Source organism: Chaetomium globosum, genomic scaffold, assembly GCF_000143365.1.
Source record: "Chaetomium globosum CBS 148.51 scaffold_5 genomic scaffold, whole genome shotgun sequence".
Classification (NCBI taxonomy): Eukaryota; Fungi; Ascomycota; class Sordariomycetes; order Sordariales; family Chaetomiaceae; genus Chaetomium; species Chaetomium globosum.
Genome location: NT_165980.1, coordinates 1,991,141 through 2,009,023, shown reverse-complemented (window position 1 = coordinate 2,009,023; position 17,883 = coordinate 1,991,141). Strand labels below are relative to the sequence as shown.

The 17,883-nt window shown below is 54.9% G+C and overlaps 8 protein-coding genes across 8 annotated transcripts in view; 3 read left to right on the top strand and 5 right to left on the bottom strand.

The window, feature by feature from the left end:
- Positions 1–829: 829 nt before the first annotated feature.
- On the bottom strand, positions 830–1,924 carry CHGG_07474 (uncharacterized protein; the record flags this gene model as incomplete). Its single annotated transcript, XM_001225129.1, has 5 exons — positions 830–1,224; positions 1,287–1,493; positions 1,552–1,625; positions 1,684–1,729; positions 1,801–1,924. 5 exons carry the CDS (start codon positions 1,922–1,924, stop codon positions 830–832), a joined length of 846 nt encoding a protein of 281 aa, XP_001225130.1.
- A 443-nt stretch (positions 1,925–2,367) lies between these two features.
- Positions 2,368–3,480, top strand: CHGG_07473 (uncharacterized protein; the record flags this gene model as incomplete). Its single annotated transcript, XM_001225128.1, has 1 exon — positions 2,368–3,480. The coding sequence occupies one exon, from the start codon at positions 2,368–2,370 to the stop codon at positions 3,478–3,480; it is 1,113 nt and encodes a 370-aa protein (XP_001225129.1).
- A 580-nt stretch (positions 3,481–4,060) lies between these two features.
- Positions 4,061–4,654, top strand: CHGG_07472 (uncharacterized protein; the record flags this gene model as incomplete). Its single annotated transcript, XM_001225127.1, has 1 exon — positions 4,061–4,654. The coding sequence occupies one exon, from the start codon at positions 4,061–4,063 to the stop codon at positions 4,652–4,654; it is 594 nt and encodes a 197-aa protein (XP_001225128.1).
- Positions 4,655–5,232: 578 nt separating this feature from the next.
- Positions 5,233–5,666, bottom strand: CHGG_07471 (uncharacterized protein; the record flags this gene model as incomplete). The annotated part of the gene is made up of 2 exons (XM_001225126.1): positions 5,233–5,297; positions 5,459–5,666. The coding sequence occupies 2 exons, from the start codon at positions 5,664–5,666 to the stop codon at positions 5,233–5,235; spliced, it is 273 nt and encodes a 90-aa protein (XP_001225127.1).
- Positions 5,667–6,403: 737 nt separating this feature from the next.
- On the bottom strand, positions 6,404–12,470 carry CHGG_07470 (uncharacterized protein; the record flags this gene model as incomplete). The annotated part of the gene is made up of 13 exons (XM_001225125.1): positions 6,404–6,639; positions 6,821–6,912; positions 6,996–8,160; positions 8,265–8,845; positions 8,928–8,955; positions 9,045–9,376; positions 9,455–9,562; positions 9,614–10,244; positions 10,317–10,707; positions 10,773–10,974; positions 11,129–11,496; positions 11,651–11,697; positions 11,750–12,470. 13 exons carry the CDS (start codon positions 12,468–12,470, stop codon positions 6,404–6,406), a joined length of 4,902 nt encoding a protein of 1,633 aa, XP_001225126.1.
- A 1,528-nt stretch (positions 12,471–13,998) lies between these two features.
- On the top strand, positions 13,999–14,895 carry CHGG_07469 (uncharacterized protein; the record flags this gene model as incomplete). The annotated part of the gene is made up of 1 exon (XM_001225124.1): positions 13,999–14,895. One exon carries the CDS (start codon positions 13,999–14,001, stop codon positions 14,893–14,895), a length of 897 nt encoding a protein of 298 aa, XP_001225125.1.
- Positions 14,896–15,228: 333 nt separating this feature from the next.
- On the bottom strand, positions 15,229–15,871 carry CHGG_07468 (uncharacterized protein; the record flags this gene model as incomplete). The annotated part of the gene is made up of 2 exons (XM_001225123.1): positions 15,229–15,394; positions 15,450–15,871. The coding sequence occupies 2 exons, from the start codon at positions 15,869–15,871 to the stop codon at positions 15,229–15,231; spliced, it is 588 nt and encodes a 195-aa protein (XP_001225124.1).
- A 1,026-nt stretch (positions 15,872–16,897) lies between these two features.
- CHGG_07467 (uncharacterized protein) overlaps positions 16,898–17,883 on the bottom strand; it is a gene marked incomplete at both ends in the record, with an annotated part of 1,930 nt that continues 944 nt past the window's right edge. The window contains 4 exons of the mRNA XM_001225122.1: positions 16,898–17,058; positions 17,299–17,312; positions 17,546–17,579; positions 17,638–17,764. Of these exons, the coding sequence (XP_001225123.1) occupies positions 16,898–17,058; positions 17,299–17,312; positions 17,546–17,579; positions 17,638–17,764 (336 nt within the window). The remainder of the gene's footprint in view (positions 17,059–17,298; positions 17,313–17,545; positions 17,580–17,637; positions 17,765–17,883) is intronic.

Genomic DNA, 17,883 nt, shown 5'->3' with positions numbered 1-17,883 from the left:
TCAACCATCGATGCTCCAGTCGTTCGATCGACGATCGGCCGCACCTCGTCGACGCGCAGATCCCATTGATGATACCAAATAGCATGCCAGGTCCGACCAGTCGCGGCGAGGAACAAGACAGATAACAACACCATGACTGAGATGGAGGGATGGCGTGGACTGTGACTCCCAGCGGTTAGCAATGGCTCAAAAGAACTATTCGTACCAGGCTTGAGAAACGTCGGATTGTCCCAGAGGCTCCATTGCCATGAAATCTTGGCATAAACATGCCCTCCCATCTCGCTTCCGACGATCCCACGCAAGATGTGCAAACAGCAACGAGGCAGTGCCGGAGACACAGACGATCTCCCGCGGGCAGCCGAGTCGTCCCTGTTTTGGGTTTCGGCCCTTGCTCATTCTTGGTGAAGCGCCAAACGTTGCAGTGATGCGCTGGTGCGCTGCGTTGCCAGGCTTCTAGAATATAACTGCTTCAGATGGAACACCCCTTGTCGTTCTCGACTTGCTCGAAAAGCACTCAATGCTACTCAAGTCCAGAAAGGTATCCACGATAGCGCGATACTTGACCAGAGTTGCTCTGGCACCCATGGTAAAACAATTCTCGAATCAATGTATCTCATCAAGACTCAGGAACAGCACCGCGCCTTCAATGACGGGTATCTTTCAGTTACACACCCGTGTTTACCGGTATACCCTGTATAACTAACCAATGCCAGAACCGGACGCCGCAAAACCAGCTGTGACCCTCCCGCTCTCCAACCCGCAGGCAAACAGCCGGGACCCCATCCCATCCCTCCGCCTTCCCTGCCCCCAGAACAAAACCGGGCTCGGATCAGACGGTCCCGCTGATGCTCAGCTCCCGGATCTCCTGCAGCACCTGCTCAACGCGCGTATCCAGCTGGCCCTGGGCGTACTGCTCGCGGGTGTCGGCGTCGAGGTACTGCTGGACCTGGGCCATGCGGCTGTAGGCCTCGGCGCAGAAGCGCAGCTGGATCTTGACGAGGGCCTCGAACGAGGGGTCGAGGTACGGCACGCGCAGGTCGATCAGCTGCGGCAGCTCCGAGCACAGCTGCTCGTTGAGCTGCTCGTACGCCGCCTTGGCCATATCCATCTCCTTCTCCGCCCGCGGCAGCTTCGTCACGTCCTTGTCAGGCTTCTCTACCAGCTTCTTGACCTTGGCCCGCAGCGCGTCGTAATCGAGGAGCTTGTGCCCGCGCTTCTTGATACCTGGATGGGGGTGTCAGCGGATGAGCGGGGGGTGGGGGCCGAGGGAGTTGTTCGTAGCGTACATTCGTTTACGTCGGGGAAGTATGCGCAAAACCGTGAGATGGGTTCTAATACTGTTGTGCGGTATGGCCCGTCCAGCGCCTTGATCGTCTCCGCGTCGAGGTCCTCCACGGCTTGTTTGTAACTTCTGCTAACGCCGTCCTTGGCGCCCGAGTCCCCGTAAAATGCGTCGATCGTTTCGGCAATTCGCATTTGTGAGGCCGTCATTGCTATGCCGGATGGTGTCAGCTCTGCAATCGCGCCCGCCATGAGAGGGGGTTGCCGTACCTCGTAGTGAATCTAAGTACCCCTTGGCCTCCTTTTGTAACCGCAACGAGGCCGCCTCCATTGTCCTGAATCGCCTGGCGGAAGTCTCAGTATTCATGCCTCCGGGCCCATTGTCTGTGTACCGTTCCATACCTCTCCTCGACTTCATAATCCCGGTCGTTTGTCTTCTCGACATGGCCTGCCCGAAGCTGTCAGTAATGCGCGGGGGGTTCGAAAGTGCGTGGGATCGGCGGGGTCGGATCTGCGTACCGGTCTTCATCATCACCTGCGTCGTCGCGCGGTTGACATTCTTCTTGAAGCCTAAAACAACGGTCAACATGTGAGACCAAGAAATCACACGGTCGCTGGGCTTGTACGCACCCGCCCAAGACATATTTGCGGTTTTGTTGCCGGCTCCTTTGCAACGATGGATTCAGAGTATCGGGCTCGCTAATCGCTAATGGCGGTACAAAACGGCGAGGAATCGTGACAAGGCGGGTGGTGAACTGGGTATCGTGGGTATTGACAATCTCGGGAGGAATGCGCCTCGGCGTGGTTGACAAAAGCATGGATCCTTGCGGTGCCTGGGAGGAACAGAGACAGTGACGAAGTTGTCTGTGGCGGTGCCGCCGCTGCAGCCCCCGAGCCCCGCGCAAATGTTCCTGGCCTGGGCACCAACGACGTCAGCGCGCGCTGGCAAGCCACAAGCCCTCGGAGAGTGGGCCACAAGTGGGCCCCTCTCCCTGCCCCCCAGGGACAAAAAAGGTCGCGCTCACAACCAACAAATCCCACGCGCCCAGAAAACCTGAGCTTCTCTACAACCGAATACTTCACAACATGGGCAACGGCATCGACGCGCAGAAAAGAGCTCAGGTTCTAGGTACTATTTCCTTCCTTGAGAAGGAGAAGATTCCTTATTTCAAGTCGCGTGTTTTTGAGCACTTCGGAGTGAGCAGACGACACGGCTGGGAGATCGTCCGCCAACTGCGCAACCGACCTGGCCTTCAAGATGACCCCAATCTTCCCGACCCCGAAGAAACACGTATCGAAACACGTGGTCGTAAAAAGATTCTTAGAGCTGACGACATCACCACGATGGAGAGGCTAATCTGGCAATACGGTTTCGAGGGCCGAGTCGTTTCCTGGGAAGCGCTAGCACGCGAAGCAGGCGTCACAGCGGAAGCTAGCAGACGAACAGTTCGACGGACACTTGATACGCTTGGGCACCGTAAATGCGTCGCGTGCCGGACCGGATGGGTCTCGCCAGCAATTGCTAAAAAGCGCCTCGAGGCCGCGACAGTAGCGCTTCGAGAACGCCCAACGCCTCAACAATGGCGTGATATCCGGTGGTCTGAGGCGGTACATTTTGGTCTTGGGCCCGAGGGCCAGATTATGGCCATTCGGAAGCCTGGTCAACGGCATTGCCCAAATTGTGTTCCAGAAGCCCAAGAACCGGAACCGAAACACGTGAAAGAAGTTCACGTCTGGGCAGCGCTCGGGTGGAATTTTAAGTCGGAACTCTACTTCTTCGAGGTTCCAGGGAAGAACACGAATGGGAAGATGACGATGCAAATATATCGAGATGAGCTCCTCAAGAATGCTGTCGGTCCCTGGCTTGCGTCTGGGGACCGGTTTGTTCTCGCGGAGGAGGGCGATCCCGCGCATGGCACAGGCAAGCACAACATTGTCCGGGACTGGAAGCAGGACCACCAGTTAAACTACTTTTTCAACACGCCTGGATCCCCAGACCTCTCTCCCATCGACAATGCATGGAACGCTATAACGCAGTACTTAGTCAAGTTCACCGTGAAAACCGAAGAGGAGCTTCGGGGCCTCATGATCGAAGCATGGAAGGCGCGATCCCAAGATTGGATCAACAGATTGGTCGACTCAATGGTACAACGGATGCAGGATGTTGTCCAGGGTGAGGGTAGAATGACGGGTCATTAAGGAACGCTTTTTTGTATGTAAAACGTTCTGGAATCGAGGTGCCCATTTTGTGTCCTGACTTCTTCTGAGTGCGACTCTTTTTGTCATGTAGCCGGCCAGCTCGCTCATCCCTGCAGCGACTTGTGCCTGCATTGAAAATCATCGCCGCCTGGTTGAGGACAGCTTCGGACAAGCCGAGTGACTCACGCGCCGGCTGAGGCGTGTCTCAACGACATAACAAATCGACATTTTCTTGGTTAGCTTTGGGGTTTCTCTATTTCCTTTGCTCCAATTCTCTCTCCCAGAACAAAAAGCGCGCCCGCGAATCGCAACGAAACTGCATCGACTCGATCCATTTGCCCCGCCAGCCACAGCACATCGACGAGAGCAAGACATCCCAATCTCCGAGACGAGTCTTCGAGATTACACAATCTCCCTCCGAAATACGAGAAAACACCCAACAAACCGTTCATTCATGTCTATCGGAACAAGTCCACAGCAGGTCACGAAGAAAGAGACAGGAAAAAGGAAGCGGAGATCCCGCACTCCCACAGACACCACCCCAAACCAAGCGCCAACACCCGTAATTACCGAGCCCACCATGACAATACAACGGCTCGTGGTCATCAGCCTCGGCAACCCGGGCGAGATGCGCAACACGTACCACTCAGCCGGGCACATCGTGCTCGAGGCGCTACAACGCGCCCTGGGCCCATCCCAGCCCTCCTTCTCGGCCCAACGCATCGGCAAGCTCAACACGCTCGCCTCCATCGGATCACAATACTCGCTCCTGCAGTCCCCCGCCGTCATGAATGTGACGGGGCCGTGGGCGGCCGCCGCCTACCGCCAGCAGCTGGTCGACAGCCGGCTGGGCGCCGCCGAGGTCGGGGTCGTGCTGGTGCATGATGACCTGGAGGAGGAGCTGGGCGTGATTAAGGTGCGGGAGTGGAAGCGCAGTCCGAGGGGGCATAATGGGGTTAAGAGCGTGCATGCCGCGCTGGGCGCTAATCCAGCGGTGGGCAAGTGGGCGCGCGTGTCGGTGGGGATTGGGCGGCCGGATGCGAGGGATAAGGCCGCGGTGTCGAATTTTGTGCTGAGTAAGGTCCCGAGGGCGACAAGGAGTGTTTTGGAGGATAATGGGAGTCGTGGGTTGTATCAGGCGCTTGCGGAGTTGAACACGAAATGGGGTGGTTGAGTGGTGGAATGAAGGTCGTGGCTTGAGAACTTGTATGAGTAGTGATCTGTGATACCCCGTCTAGATTTCCGGTGTTTATTAGGAAGGGTTTGATCCGTCTCCTTCATGTGGACTACGGATCAAGGTTCGGGTCAGCTGGGCGTGCGTGGATGAAGCAGTTAGACGGCAAGATCGTGAGAGAGCACCAGGAGTCCTGATATCTCTGTCTGCTCTTCCCTAGGCCCGCGTTGTTATCGCTTGCCAGCGCAACCAAGGGCAATATTTTGGAGTGTGAAGTGAGTTGAAGGGGGGTTCTTCACCGCCCTTGCCTCTCACCCACTGCTTCAGCGATGATCTTCCCCCTTTCGTGGCCACATGGGTAACTGCGTCACCGTTCATCAACTGCGATGCCACAGGGCAACTCCTTTGGAGACGTTGAAGTTATTCCTCACCCTAAAAACAACATGTTAAATAATACTTTGAGCCTTGTGGAAGCAACGTGCCAGACACAATACTGAAAGACCTATCCCACAGCAAACAATCCCCCTTTTACCTACAACACGTGACCCTATATACACCATCTCAGACACTCCTCCCGCTTAGGTACCCAACCGCCATGCGACACAGCCCATCTTAGGAACCCTCAACCCACCACTCCCCCCATCTACACAACCATCATAACACCAACCCATCAGCCCCATCACCCCCTCGCCAACCAACCCCCCAGCCCCCCCTACAACTTCGACCCCCTCTTCCTCACCCCACCAACCGGCCCCGCCCCGCTCCCCAGCCCGACCACCCCGTCCCTCTTCTCCCCCTTCTTACCCGGACCCCCCTCAAGCGACGCCCGGGGTATATCGAGGCCAGTACGGCCGATGTTGTCACCGCCACCGGCACTAGGACTCTCGACAGGATCCTCGCCGTCACTGGTCTCGGCCTTGAGGTCGATGGGATCGCCGAGCTGGGAGGGGTTGGCGGGCTTGTTGCCGCGGGCTTTTTCGGCGGCGAGTTGGCGGAGGGGTTTGTGCGGCATGTTTGGTGTTGATGATGTTGTTGTGGATGGGATATGGGTTGATGCAGATGTGTTGAGCTGAGAGCTAGAATTTTAGAGTGTGAACTCTATTGAGCGCGTTAATGGGAGATGTACATGTCTGGTTTTACGACAGGTTATCGCGTATCCGTGAAACGTTACTTGCACAGGCTCTACCCGAGATGTTGGATTGCCTGGTGGTTGTGGGGGTCTGATGTCAGGGGATGACGTCGTGAGCAACCATGATCTCGATAGCCTACAAGCACAAATGGTTGGCTTGGGTAGAAATCTTTGGCGGCTACCTAACTGGGATTTACCTGGTGGTTACATGATCTTAGCTCAACACTGCCATCCCGTAACTCCAATAACAGCTACCCAACTATTGCGCTGACGCTGTTGTGGTATTATACTAAGTCGCAACCCCTTTTGTTCACGCCACCCATACCTCCTCTGAAATTTTAATGCTTTAGAAATTACAAAACCTAGTCCCACTAGGCCTGAGCAGCATCGTTCGAAAGTTTCAAAGGTCACAAAGGACGGGGCGGATACCTTCAGAAATAACTTCTTATTCCGTTGACCGAGTTTAGCCCTTGACATCAAGTCTCAGAAGTAAGACAATTTTATTCTGTTCTGGCGCCTAGCACTCGTTGCGCCGTGTGTACGTACTGTAGTGAATGAATTACACGCTTTCAATTCTCTCGGTGATTTCAACCAGGGGTGTCGTTGTTGACATGGAGCTCTCACAAGTCTTCTCGCCCACGCCCAAGCGACGGTATCCAATCCAACGCTTCTAACTCTTCCTGGTGCCTGACGCTCACTTCTTGAGGTTCTTCCCTCGCCGGTGGCGTGACGTTGAACTTGGCTCTGACTTTCCCAAGACAGCAAAACCCGACGGTAGGATACAGCTGGCCTTTGACGCCCTTACAAGCAACTCCTGAGAAAGAGCGATGGCCCTTATCGTCAGCAAGGCATCTTTCTACGCCGTATTTAGTATATTTCACAATGAGGGGCTCACTCACCAAGGTACTGGCCGTTCACGGTGTAGTAGACAGTTCCATTCCAGAAATCCACCCCACAGCCCACGGTATCCCCTGGGCCATACGTTGGACCGAATGGAGCGCCCCACCCGGTCCCGGTGAAGTTTTGTCCGTTATTACCATGATAGCCCCAGTTCGAGTCCCATCCTGGGAGGGTCTGGAACCCGAACCGTGACATGGACTCGAACCTGGTCACCCCGATAGCCGTCACTCTGCGACAAGACGAACCAAACTGTTAGCGGTTGCGGGTCGCAACTTCAGTGTCTTTCTGGGTTGGCAGAGGGGCCCGTCTTACCTTCCGTCCCGACATGCTCCCAGGATTTCCACCTCAAAGTAGTACTCATACATATCGGGTGGGATAGGGTGGTTTGAGATGACGCTCCGTCGCGCACCAGTCAGACGCTCAGCCGGGCCAGAGGCATCTTTGTCGGCAAAGAAAGCGACCAAACCATTGTCGCTGATGGTGACTGCGCTTGGGTTGGTAGAACCAGCCCATTCGGTGGGCTCGGGATAATATGATAGAGGAAGAGGCTGACGGTCATTAGGGGAGAGGGAGGTTAATGACAGCAGGTGGAAGAGCTGTGGAAAGCCTTCCCTTCTTGCAATATCGATAGGCAGCCAACTGTGGCGGTCTCTGGTACTCCTCGCCCCGTGCTGCTGCAAGAGATGAACCGCATCCTCGTCTCCAATCAGCGCTGCAATGTGCAGCAGAGTTCTGCCGCGTCGATCCTGAAGGTTAATATCAGCCTTAACACTCATCAGAATGAGTTTGCCGAGTGCTTTGTCTCCCTGGCTCAGTGCCAGGAAGAAGCGAGACCAATTTACGTCAGTCAAATCTGTCGGATCGAGTCCAAGCTCGAGAGCCCGTTGTCGTACATGTGCCGCTCGTATTGGGTTCATGCGGCTCTTTGCCAAATGGGAGGCATCGTTCTCAGAGCTTTGAGGCAGGATGCGTGAAAGTAGATGTGATCTGAGTCGAGAATCTTGTCTCTTTGGGTCGTCGACGTTATACCCCAGCTTTCGCGATGGATCTATGTAGCGCTGAATATCCACGGCATTCATGCCATCCTGTCGCTCCGGAGGTTTCCAGTCCAAAACTCTGTCGTCTCGAAGGGGGCCGACGGAGGAGTTGGTATCCAAACCGGCTAGTCGCGAAATTGGTCTTTCCCGTGACCACGAGTTGGGCACCAGAGACCGGGGAAATCCGCTGATGAGGCAACTGGAGGAGGCCGCATCTCCGAACTGCAGTCGTATTTCGATGGGTGCGGCTTTGTGCTTGAGGTCGAAAGATAGGCGCTCGGAGTAGGGTTCGTTTTGAACCATGCTTCTCACCATGTTTGACAGGTCAACAGCCGCAACCTCCGCTCTGATTCCCTGATTATCCCGAATGCTGACGTGGACGCGAAGTGGGCGCTGGCTCACCACTCTCGTTTGATCGCGGAGGTGCCTCCCCAGGGACGCTATCGCGTTTGACCGCTGTGATAATCTGCAGCAAATGCGCCCTATATCCAAGCTATTAGACCTCCTCTCCCAGAGGAACGAGATGAAGCCCAGTAAGTCGTACCTGTAGCCTTGAACCTTTCCCCGTACCCGTCCACGATCGATTCAAGCTCAAAGTAAAACGAGGATGCTACAAGTTGGGCCGCAATTTTGGTGATGGTACAATCGCCTTGCAAGGCCCTGGAAGCTTGTTCGTTGAGGTCTTTGACTTTGGCGGTTTCGTCAAGGGCGGGGAGTTGACCCTGTAGTGTAGGGGTGATGCGAAACATAGGTATCGCGGCATCAAAGCGCCCTGCAATGGCCCGTACCAAGTGTTCATACTTAAGCCAAGCTTCGTCGCAGTTGAGCGTCGTTTCCATGTTCATCCTGAGGAGGGCGATGAGATTCTGCATATATGTCACGATACCTGTCTTCGACCTCATTAGCCTCATGCGACTAGGAAAGCTCTGATCAACTAGTGAGTGACCGGTGCCCAGAGAAAGCATGACGTCGGGGTAGGGCACGTCAGGCCAGAGTGCGGTCCTCTCTTGTTCTGCGATTTCGACAGGGTTGTTGTGAAGCATTGCGCCGTCGAGATACGTCTTTCGCGAGGGACCGTGGAGGAACTTCTGGAAGTATTGGGGGGCCGCCGATGTTGCTCTCGCCCTACAAGACCAAAGAGTCAACCTCTAGGGGGTCGAATATTACAGGTTTTGAGTGAGAGGGACTGAAGATTATATCTACTTACGCCTCCCAGATTTTCAGCTCCTCCGCGGCTGTTTCAGGGCGTTGAAAATGAGATATTGCTGGGAGTTGGATTAGCGCTAGCTCTAGAGTAACTGAAGGATTATCAGTGCCGGCTTACCTGTCGTCCTAACCGTACATGGCCGGTTGTAGTTCGACAATACAGCCGTCTTGTTCTCGACAAGTGAGAAAGAGGTCACGGCGACCTTGACTGCTGGTATTGAAGAGTTGGGTTGGCAACCGCCACCGAAAAGAAGTCTGTGATCCGAAAATGCCTTCTGTAAGGCAGACTCGAGGGTGGTGGTTTGATATTTTGAGTGGTAGAAACTCTCAACCAAGATGCCACCCCTTCTTCTGGTGAAAGCCTCGGTACAGAGCTCCCGAAATCGGTCAATGCAGGTATTCACTGACCATCCCATGGCGCCGAGACCGAGCGCTACAATACCTCCGGTGCTATAGCCAATACGTAGGTAACTACCGGTCAGTAATGGCCCCAGGCGGATCATGATAGCACGAAAGACAAACACGAACCTTGTCCCGACCATGAGGTCGAAGAACGCTTGGATTGGAAGGTTCCCGCCCAGAGCAATCTCAATCTGCCGAAGAGTTTCGAGTTCCACTAACCCCCGGATTCCGCCTCTGCCATGATGATTAGTGAGAATCAACGGTACTCTAAAGATTCATTCGTACCCATCCAGTGATAATACCCGGACCCCAGCGGACTTGGGCTTGAGCCGGACAACCTGGGGCGCGGCGTCCTTTGACCATCTGCACCCAATGGGGCAGGACGACAACTCGGGTTCCATTCGCGTCATTTGGCTGTGCTTTCCATACAGCATGACACATGGGGTGCAGAGTACGTGTTCACAAGGCATGGGATGTTCCCCTGGCTCGACAAAACAGCAGAAGCAAGAGCTGCGACTTGTGAGGCGACTTGCTCCTCGCGGCCGCTCGTGGGGGGGATCAGCCTGTCGGAAAAACGATTGGATGATTCCTTGATGGACTTGAGCCGCCGCGTGTAGTCTCGTGACATCTCGCGAACCGACGGTGGTTGATATATGATCCAAGTTCCAGTAGATGCTGGCTAAGAACTTTTGGCGGTACGCGTCGAAGTGTACGCTAGATTTGTAACTACCCGCCAAAAAAACCTTTCCGTTCTTAGACTGATGGCCTTTTGTATGCCCGAAGCGTGTGTTGATGCAGCGGGTGGATGGCTTCGAAATCAGGTCCCAGGTCTCGCATGGCCACAGTTGGTTGCAGAAAGTTTCGAGAACCTCGTCCAGCTGTGTGACATATCTCAGCATAATATCGGCCGAGGTGCCTGAATCGAATCATTAGTATAGATACATGTAGGTGTTTGGAGGTAGGACTCGTAGGAGGTATCTGAACCCACCCTGAATACCCTGCCGGGTTGCGTCAAGGTTGATGCAGGAGGCAACAAGCCAATTTATTTCAAATAACAACTGGAACACAGAGACTTCCATTTTGTCCTTCCACAAATTCACAACGTCCCGTAAAAGCCGGAGGAGGCTGTTGCTGAAATCTGTGGAGAGACGTGACATCAAATGGGATGTCTTGATGAAGTCGAATGGGGAGTCTAGTTCCGCGGAGAAGATCGAAAAGGCTTCGTGCATGTATGTCTGCAAACCCTCGACCTCGAGAAGCAGACCGGCGCGACTTCTCGCGGTTTGAGCGGCAGTGCAGCTTTTCTTGATTGACGACTGCAGATTCTTGACTCTGTCGTGGACGAGCTGAGGTCTGTCTTTGCCAGGAACTCGCATGATCTTTAGACGAAGGAGGTCAGCCGGAAAATCGTAGTCAGCCAACTCTCTTGGACACGATGGCGTACCTCAACGGAACTGTAGTAACAGTGGACAAGGTGAGAGAGCTTCTCTATCGCCTTGCCTCGCTCTCTCCAATGGGCAGCCCATTTGGAAAGTGTTTTATTCTTCTCGATAATGCTCGAGATGTCTTCAAGTATGGCAGTTGTGTCTGCCGACTCAAAGTCCTCATGTTTGTTCAGCACGATAATGACATGAAGGTAGTAGAGGCTGGTTTGCTGAGGTTTCTATGGGCGTTGGCAGCCCAGGTGACCAGTTTCTCAAAGACCTGCTCGATGACGCTGATGAGCGTTAGCGGGAGCAACAATCAGGCGTGCCATGGCTTTCGGAAGATACATAGATAGGTGGGGAGGAAATGACATACCGTGCGTTGTGCAGGACGAAGACGATGACATCCGAAAATGCGTAGATCAGTCGTGGGTAGAGGTGGGTGACCGCGAAGCCTCGGGTCTTCCCTGTATCTCCGACTGACCACTGGAGTTTGTACTCAGAGCTGATCCCCAAGGCCTTGAAGTAACCATCGTCTTCCATCGCCTTCTTCTTTTCCCCTTCTCTCCTCTTGAACCTGAATTTCGCACCAGCAGGATCGAGTTCGCCACCGTCCAAGCCTTCACAATCAACCATCATGATTGGGTGACCGGTTTGAGCGGTGCGAGGATCGAGGTATAGATGCACATCCTCTGATGTTGGGTGGTGGCTACCTCCACGGCCAATAATGGGGGACGAGTGTTTCTGTCCGTGAGCAGTATCAAGGTCGATCAGGAGCTTGATCAGGGAGCTTTTGCCCGCTCCTGTCTCCCCAACGAAGGACACGAGGCTAGGTGTCATGCGCTTTTGGTCCCCGATTGTTCAGAATTTCGGAGAGGCGCCCGTAGTCGTAGAGTACAAGGTGGCTGGCTTTGCCGCGATCCCGTCTCTCGATCCCTGATGGGCCTAATATTAGCATTTACGCAGTTACAAAACACTGGAGGTTGGAACCGCTCACCGAACCAAGCCGTCATCTCATCCTCATGGTGAAGCTGCTCGCGTGTAATCTCATCCGCTGGAGGTGTCAGGACGTTCTTGACCTTCTCCGCAATCTCTGTATTGGTCTTTTCATGCGCGACATCTCCGGGTTTGTTCTTCTTGTGTGGTAGCTGCCTACCCCAACATTCGTCACAGAAGGCGAGATTGCAAGCCCGGCAAAACCAAATAACGGAGCGTTCCTGCTCGCAATCATCGCACTTCTGGGGGCGGGAAGGGCTCAGGTTGGTCGATGTATCAACGCCCAAAACCTGTTCATTGGGGGCTGGAGACAGGGTTGGAGCCGGGACAGTGGTACATTCAGCTTGCTCCAACGACGCACGCGGCTTGACTCGGGCAGGAGTTGGCTTCTGAGTCCCTGCCGCGGAAGTGAGGAGCGGAACCTGAAACTGCTCAGACTGTTGATAGGGAGGTGGTGGTTGGAGTGCAAGATCCATCCCAACATCGTGTTCCACTCGGCTGACTGGCGACATGTAGTCTTTGGGTGGCCCGGGGCAGACCTCTACCTCACGGGCCTCTATTTCCGAGTGGAACGGGGTGCCGGTGTCATAGTGTTTGGCAGAGCTTCCACCGACTAGCGGAAAGACCTCCGACGACTCGCTCGATCTCGGGGAGCTAGGTTGGGGAGAGCAGGATGCCTCTTTCTGGCGATGGAAACGGCGAAATAGTTTGAGTCGTCTCATGGCGGACAAACAGCCCCTGGGCCTGATCTCTTAGGCGAACCCAAATGGAATTGAAGACTAGAGGCTGGGCAGTTCCCGCTGGTCATAATGGATGGGAAGAACGAGGAGAAACCGGGGAATTCGTCTGGGGATTAGTTGAAGACTTGGAGACCGCCCGTGTCGCCAGGATCTTCTTTGGGCCGTAACACCCGCCTAACTTTGCCTGGAAACGTCTAGCCTGGTGTTAATGAGCTGCACCTGGCTGCTACTCTCATTGGTGCAAGCCGGCGCCAGATTACTATTGGCGACAATTGCGACTAAACCAAGTGTTCCGTGACGGGTGGGTGCTCTAATCAACACGAGGAGTTGTCAGAGAGAGAGGGGCTCTGAGCACAACATCATCGGTCGGAGTGTGGGTGTGGTGGCAATACAACCAACCAGAGCGGAATGGAAATGAATTACCTAGGTACCTAGGTAGGTAGTTGTGCCAGCTCAGCCGGCTAGAACGTACCGATATCAAGCAGTTGCAGCCCCCCTTTTTATCGCAGAGATTCCCGAGCACAATGTTTTCGACAATTGCCCCACCGTGACGGGCCAGATCTCGCCCAACGCGGCCAGCATATTCCGCCGCGTCCGAGACTGGCCAACCACAGAGACTATCTTTTCATGACCGGTGCCGCGTTGGCCGCGACGAATCGTCGCCAGTCAGATGCAAACGAAACTGCCCAATGGGAATGGCGAGGTGGTAAAGGGCATCAAGAGCAGGGGCAGCGCCCCAAGCCTGGTCGCACGAGTAACGAGAGTAAGGACAAGCTGGGAGCCGAGGGGCCAATATGGGTTCGTGACCGAGAACTGTGTCACATTCTGTTGTTAAAGGGAGTTGTGAAGATAGAGGATAAGAATTCGGTCCTGGAGAACTTTTTGCTAGCAGAATAGGTAAGAGGTAAGGAGGTAGTTGCTAGCTGACATAAAGAAAGGTTGGAGTAATAGTTCTGCATATGGCTTTTCCAGGCCCCGGTAGATTGCATGTGGTCTCGTCTGACTACCTACAGTAGAATCGAAACCTGCCTCTGGTCTCGGCGTTTGGGTCACATATTCGCTAGCTTTCTTGGAATGGTTCTATTATTGAAGTCCAGGGATAGCAAAGTCACATTCACGGATTTGAATAATTGCGGTTGAGGGTAGTTAGCAGTTTAGTTTGATGACCAAGGGCCGCACCGGCACACAACCAGAACCGGGCGGGGAAGACACGAGTGGCTTTTAACCAGGGAACAATATCCAGAAGTTCCATTCCTACTGCCCGGATGAGTTAAAAACCGGCGCCCAATATTTTACGGCAAATCTAAGTGGATGTCCCATCTGCATGATCATCTGGATTGCGACCTTGTTTCCCACAAATGCCAGGGCTTAACCATGACATGAAGGTAGGACTGCTTTATACATCTCGAGACGTACAACACATAAATCACGGACGCCCCTGCTTGAGGGCATTTCCCATCTCTCAGAGCAGCCAACCCCCCCACGATTTCCTCACCTTCACCCCACCAAGATGAATCTCCCCGCGCTCCTCCGCGCCCTGCTCCTGCACACCCTCCTCACCACCACCCTCGCCGCCTCCCCCATCCGCAGCATCTTCCTCTTCAAAGACGTGCTCAAATCCAACACGACCGCGCTCACCACCTCGGGCTTCAACACGTTCATCATCTTCGGCGTCGGCGTCCTCCCCAACGGCGACATCATGTACTACTCTAACACCCCGGGCAGCAGCGACGTGCTGCTCGCCTCGGGCGGCGCCTACGTCGGCGGCGACGCCCTCGCCGCCAAGGTCCAGTCCTTCAAAACGGCCAGCGGCACGCTTATCAACCGCGTCGAGATCTGCATGAACGCGCAAAACATCCGCCAGCTCATGGCCAGCCCTGGCCCCGGCGCCACCACCCCGCTGTACCGCAACTTCGCGGCGCTGCGCGCGGCGTGGGGGCTGGATGCGGTCAATAATGATGATGAGAGTATTTATGACTCGGCCAGCACCGTGGCGTTCGCCAGGATGCTCGGGGCGATTGGGTATCGGTATACCATCGCGCCGTATGATGCGGGGCGGTTGGGTTTTTGGGCGGGGGTGGTCTCGGGGGTGAATAGTGGGGAGAGTAAGGGGTTGCTGGATCGGGTGTATCTGCAGTTGTATGATGGCGGGGCGAGGAATGTGCCGGCGAGCTGGCAGACGGCGCTGGGGATGAAAGTGGTGCCGATTTTGTGGGTGGTTAATGACTCGAAGCCGCAGTTTGGGCAGAGTCCGGCGCAGGTGAGGAGTCGGCTGGCGCAGTGGAGTCGGGAGGCGCAGGTTGCGGGGGGTGGGCTGTGGAATGATTATGATATTGAGAAGATGGGTTTGGCGTCCGCGTCGTATGCGGAGTATGGGTATGTGTTGAAGGAGGTGTTTTATGACTAGGCTTGGGGGGGTGGTTCTGAGTTTCGGTTGAGCAGTCGAGCTTTCAAGGCTCGCAGTTGGCCGTTGGTAGATCGAGGTGTTGGTTCGACTGGGTGGTTACGGGCTGAGGCCATAAACAACACAACAAATATTACTCTCCCAGCTCCCCTGGCGAAGGTTCTGTTAAGTGTGCATGTACATTGCAAGTCTAAAATCTATCCAGTCCAGATCCAACCATTAACCGCTAAGGCGGGCTATTATCCAACCATACCTGCGCCCGCGAACCCATATTTGAGACTTGCCAGTCAATCATCAATCATATACTCGTAAAACCGAACCCAGTCCGTCACCGTCTTACGCCACAGCGCTCAGCTCGTTGGGCTTGATTGTGCTCTCTACAGGCGCACAGGTGATGGTCCGGCTGGAGTAGATCTGGCCCATCTCCCAGTCCGGGTTCTTCCAGGTCTGGTCCTTGCAGTCCAGCGGCAAGTCGATGCTGCCACGGCCAGTGAAGGTGGTGCTATGCCCAAGTTAGCACGGTGAATTGTTAGAGTACCAAGACAGGAGGAACTCACGGATACTGCGGGTCGTTGTCGTCGCAGGTCCAGGTCTGGTTGACCCGCAGCTGGTTGGTCGGGCGGGCAAAGTCAAACTTGGTCTCGCCGATCCTCTCGGTGTCGTTGCACTTGTAAGGGACGGTGCCGTAGAAGAAGTCGCTTAGCTGGTTGCTCGCTCCCTCGCAGTGGGCCGTGGTCTGGTCGCCGGGGTTGTACAAGTCGAACGACACATAGCCCCATGAGTTTTGGTGGGCGGGCGTCGTGAAGATGTAGGAGGCGTGGAAGTCAAAGTTCTTGGCCGTCCAGGTGAACTTCTTGAACGACGTGTCTGAGCAGCCGGCCGGTGACTTGGCGCCTTCGGCAGGGCCGGGGCTCGGGACGGGGGAGGCGGAGGCGAGGGCGAGGAGTGAGAGAACAACGAAGGGAGTGCGGAAGTACATCTTGACGGCTTGTGATTTTGGGTGGTTGTTGCTGTGGCGGTTGATTGTGGAAGGAAGAGAGGAGAGAAAGCCCTGAGAGTGGGTGGTAGATTGGATAGAGAGACGAGATGAGATGGCGTCAAGATATGATGATGGATGAGTGTAGATCTTGACCGTTTGGGATGTCAACTTGAACCAGGCTCTTGGATCTGCTTCTTGGTCCACTTCTTTATTGCTTTGGATTATTTCGGCCCAGCAAAGGCGGGCAGCCGCCGAGTTATTTATACATGAGTGCCCTCAGATGCCGCATGCGTCAGATCGCCATCCCGCTCCAGCCGGACTACCTTCCCTGCAGCATCCAAGTGACATGCGAGGTACGGTGGGATGTGGTGCTGCGCCAACCACGCGATGGAGGTGGCACGGTGGCACCGAGTGGACAGTGGAGGGAGCCATTCGAAGCGCCAGCCACTGTCCCAAATGGATTGAGAACTGCAGATCCCCTCGTGATGGCGGCGTGCCTGTCTTGCCTGTGAGACTGGGCCACAAAATCACAAACACCAGCGGGAAAATTGGGTCCGAGGATCAACGGCGCGGACGGGACAGTGGCGGGGTCGAGGTTGGTGGGACAAGATCTGGGAGCGGTCTTGCCCGAGCGGACACGGAAGGTTTCTCCTCGAGAGCTCATAGGCGGCCGCCGTGTGCTACGTGGGCGAATGCTGCTGCAATGGCACCGTCGAGCCGAATTTTCTCTCGAAGCTCGTATTGCGCTGGCCGATATCGCGTAGATGCAGCAAGCCCGACCTCGCCTCCGCAACGTTGGATTGGGAAATGGCCTGGAAGTAACTCGCTGTTTTTGCGGGAAGGAAATCGGCGGTGGTTGGTGTGGCATGAGCACTATGCAGGTGCGGCGGGGCAACCTGCCTGCTGAGCAGAGCTGCAGAGTGCCATTTGCCGGTGGCTGACAGTCGCCTGCCGCCTGGGTCACAGTGGGGTCCTGCCCTGCTCTTGCCCTGATTGGAAGCGAGTCACTCATTTTATTGGCTGAATTCAGCGCGGGTTGCCATCCGAGATCCCAACGGTTTTGCCGACCTCCGATTCCTGGCCGCCTGGGGCCGCTGACATCCGAAGCGACGTCATGGTCGGTGTTTTCGGTGCGCGAGCGCTCTTCAATGCTTCAGTCGGATCCGCACATGCCGCGGCCATCTTCGCTACCATTGTTGAGCCATGTCCAGCCATTACGAGATTCGAGGCGGATACTGGAGGCCGCACACTTTTCCGTGGGACCGCTCAGAAAGAAGGCGTCTTGCTGCACAGAGACTCATTTTTTTTTCTCCGGTGTAGGAGGCAACCCAAAGGTGCTGCACCAAACAGGCAACGGAATCTCCGCAACCTCAGCCAGATCAAAGTCAATCTAGGTAGGTACCTAATGAAACACGCAACACAAACACAACGGACATTGGTTCTGTTATCAGAAAGTATAATATGTCTTGTAGAACATTTTCACTATCTGCTCGGAAAAGTGTGCTAAACATGGAAGGTTCCATTTCCAACTCTCTTCCTGTCTTAATACCTGTTTCTGTTGCCTCTGGGATGATTCGAGGATTTGACACACTTGACACCTTCCCCAACCAACGCCTTCGTTCTCTCTACGTACTTATCGTACCGGACGCCCAGTTTCCAAGATGCCAAACCTACACGCCCGTCGGCGCACCCGGCAGTGCCTTGAGCCCTGTATGACGGTGTCAGTACTGGTTAACCACACTTCGGAGTTCATCTGAGTCACTCACAACCACTGAAGTCCTCGTCCACAGTATTCGGGACGGAGCACTTGTTCATCTCCGAGACGCTCTGCGTCTTGAGCGTCGGGCAGTTGACATAGCACGGCGAATCCATCGCCCGCTGCAACGAGTCACCCTTTCAGCCGAACATATAGTTCCTATGCGAGCCGAACTCAGTGCTTTTGAGTGTCAGAATGTTGCTTTTTATCTCTTCCTCTCCATATCTCAAGATCCCGGGTGGTGGGGAGGGGGGGG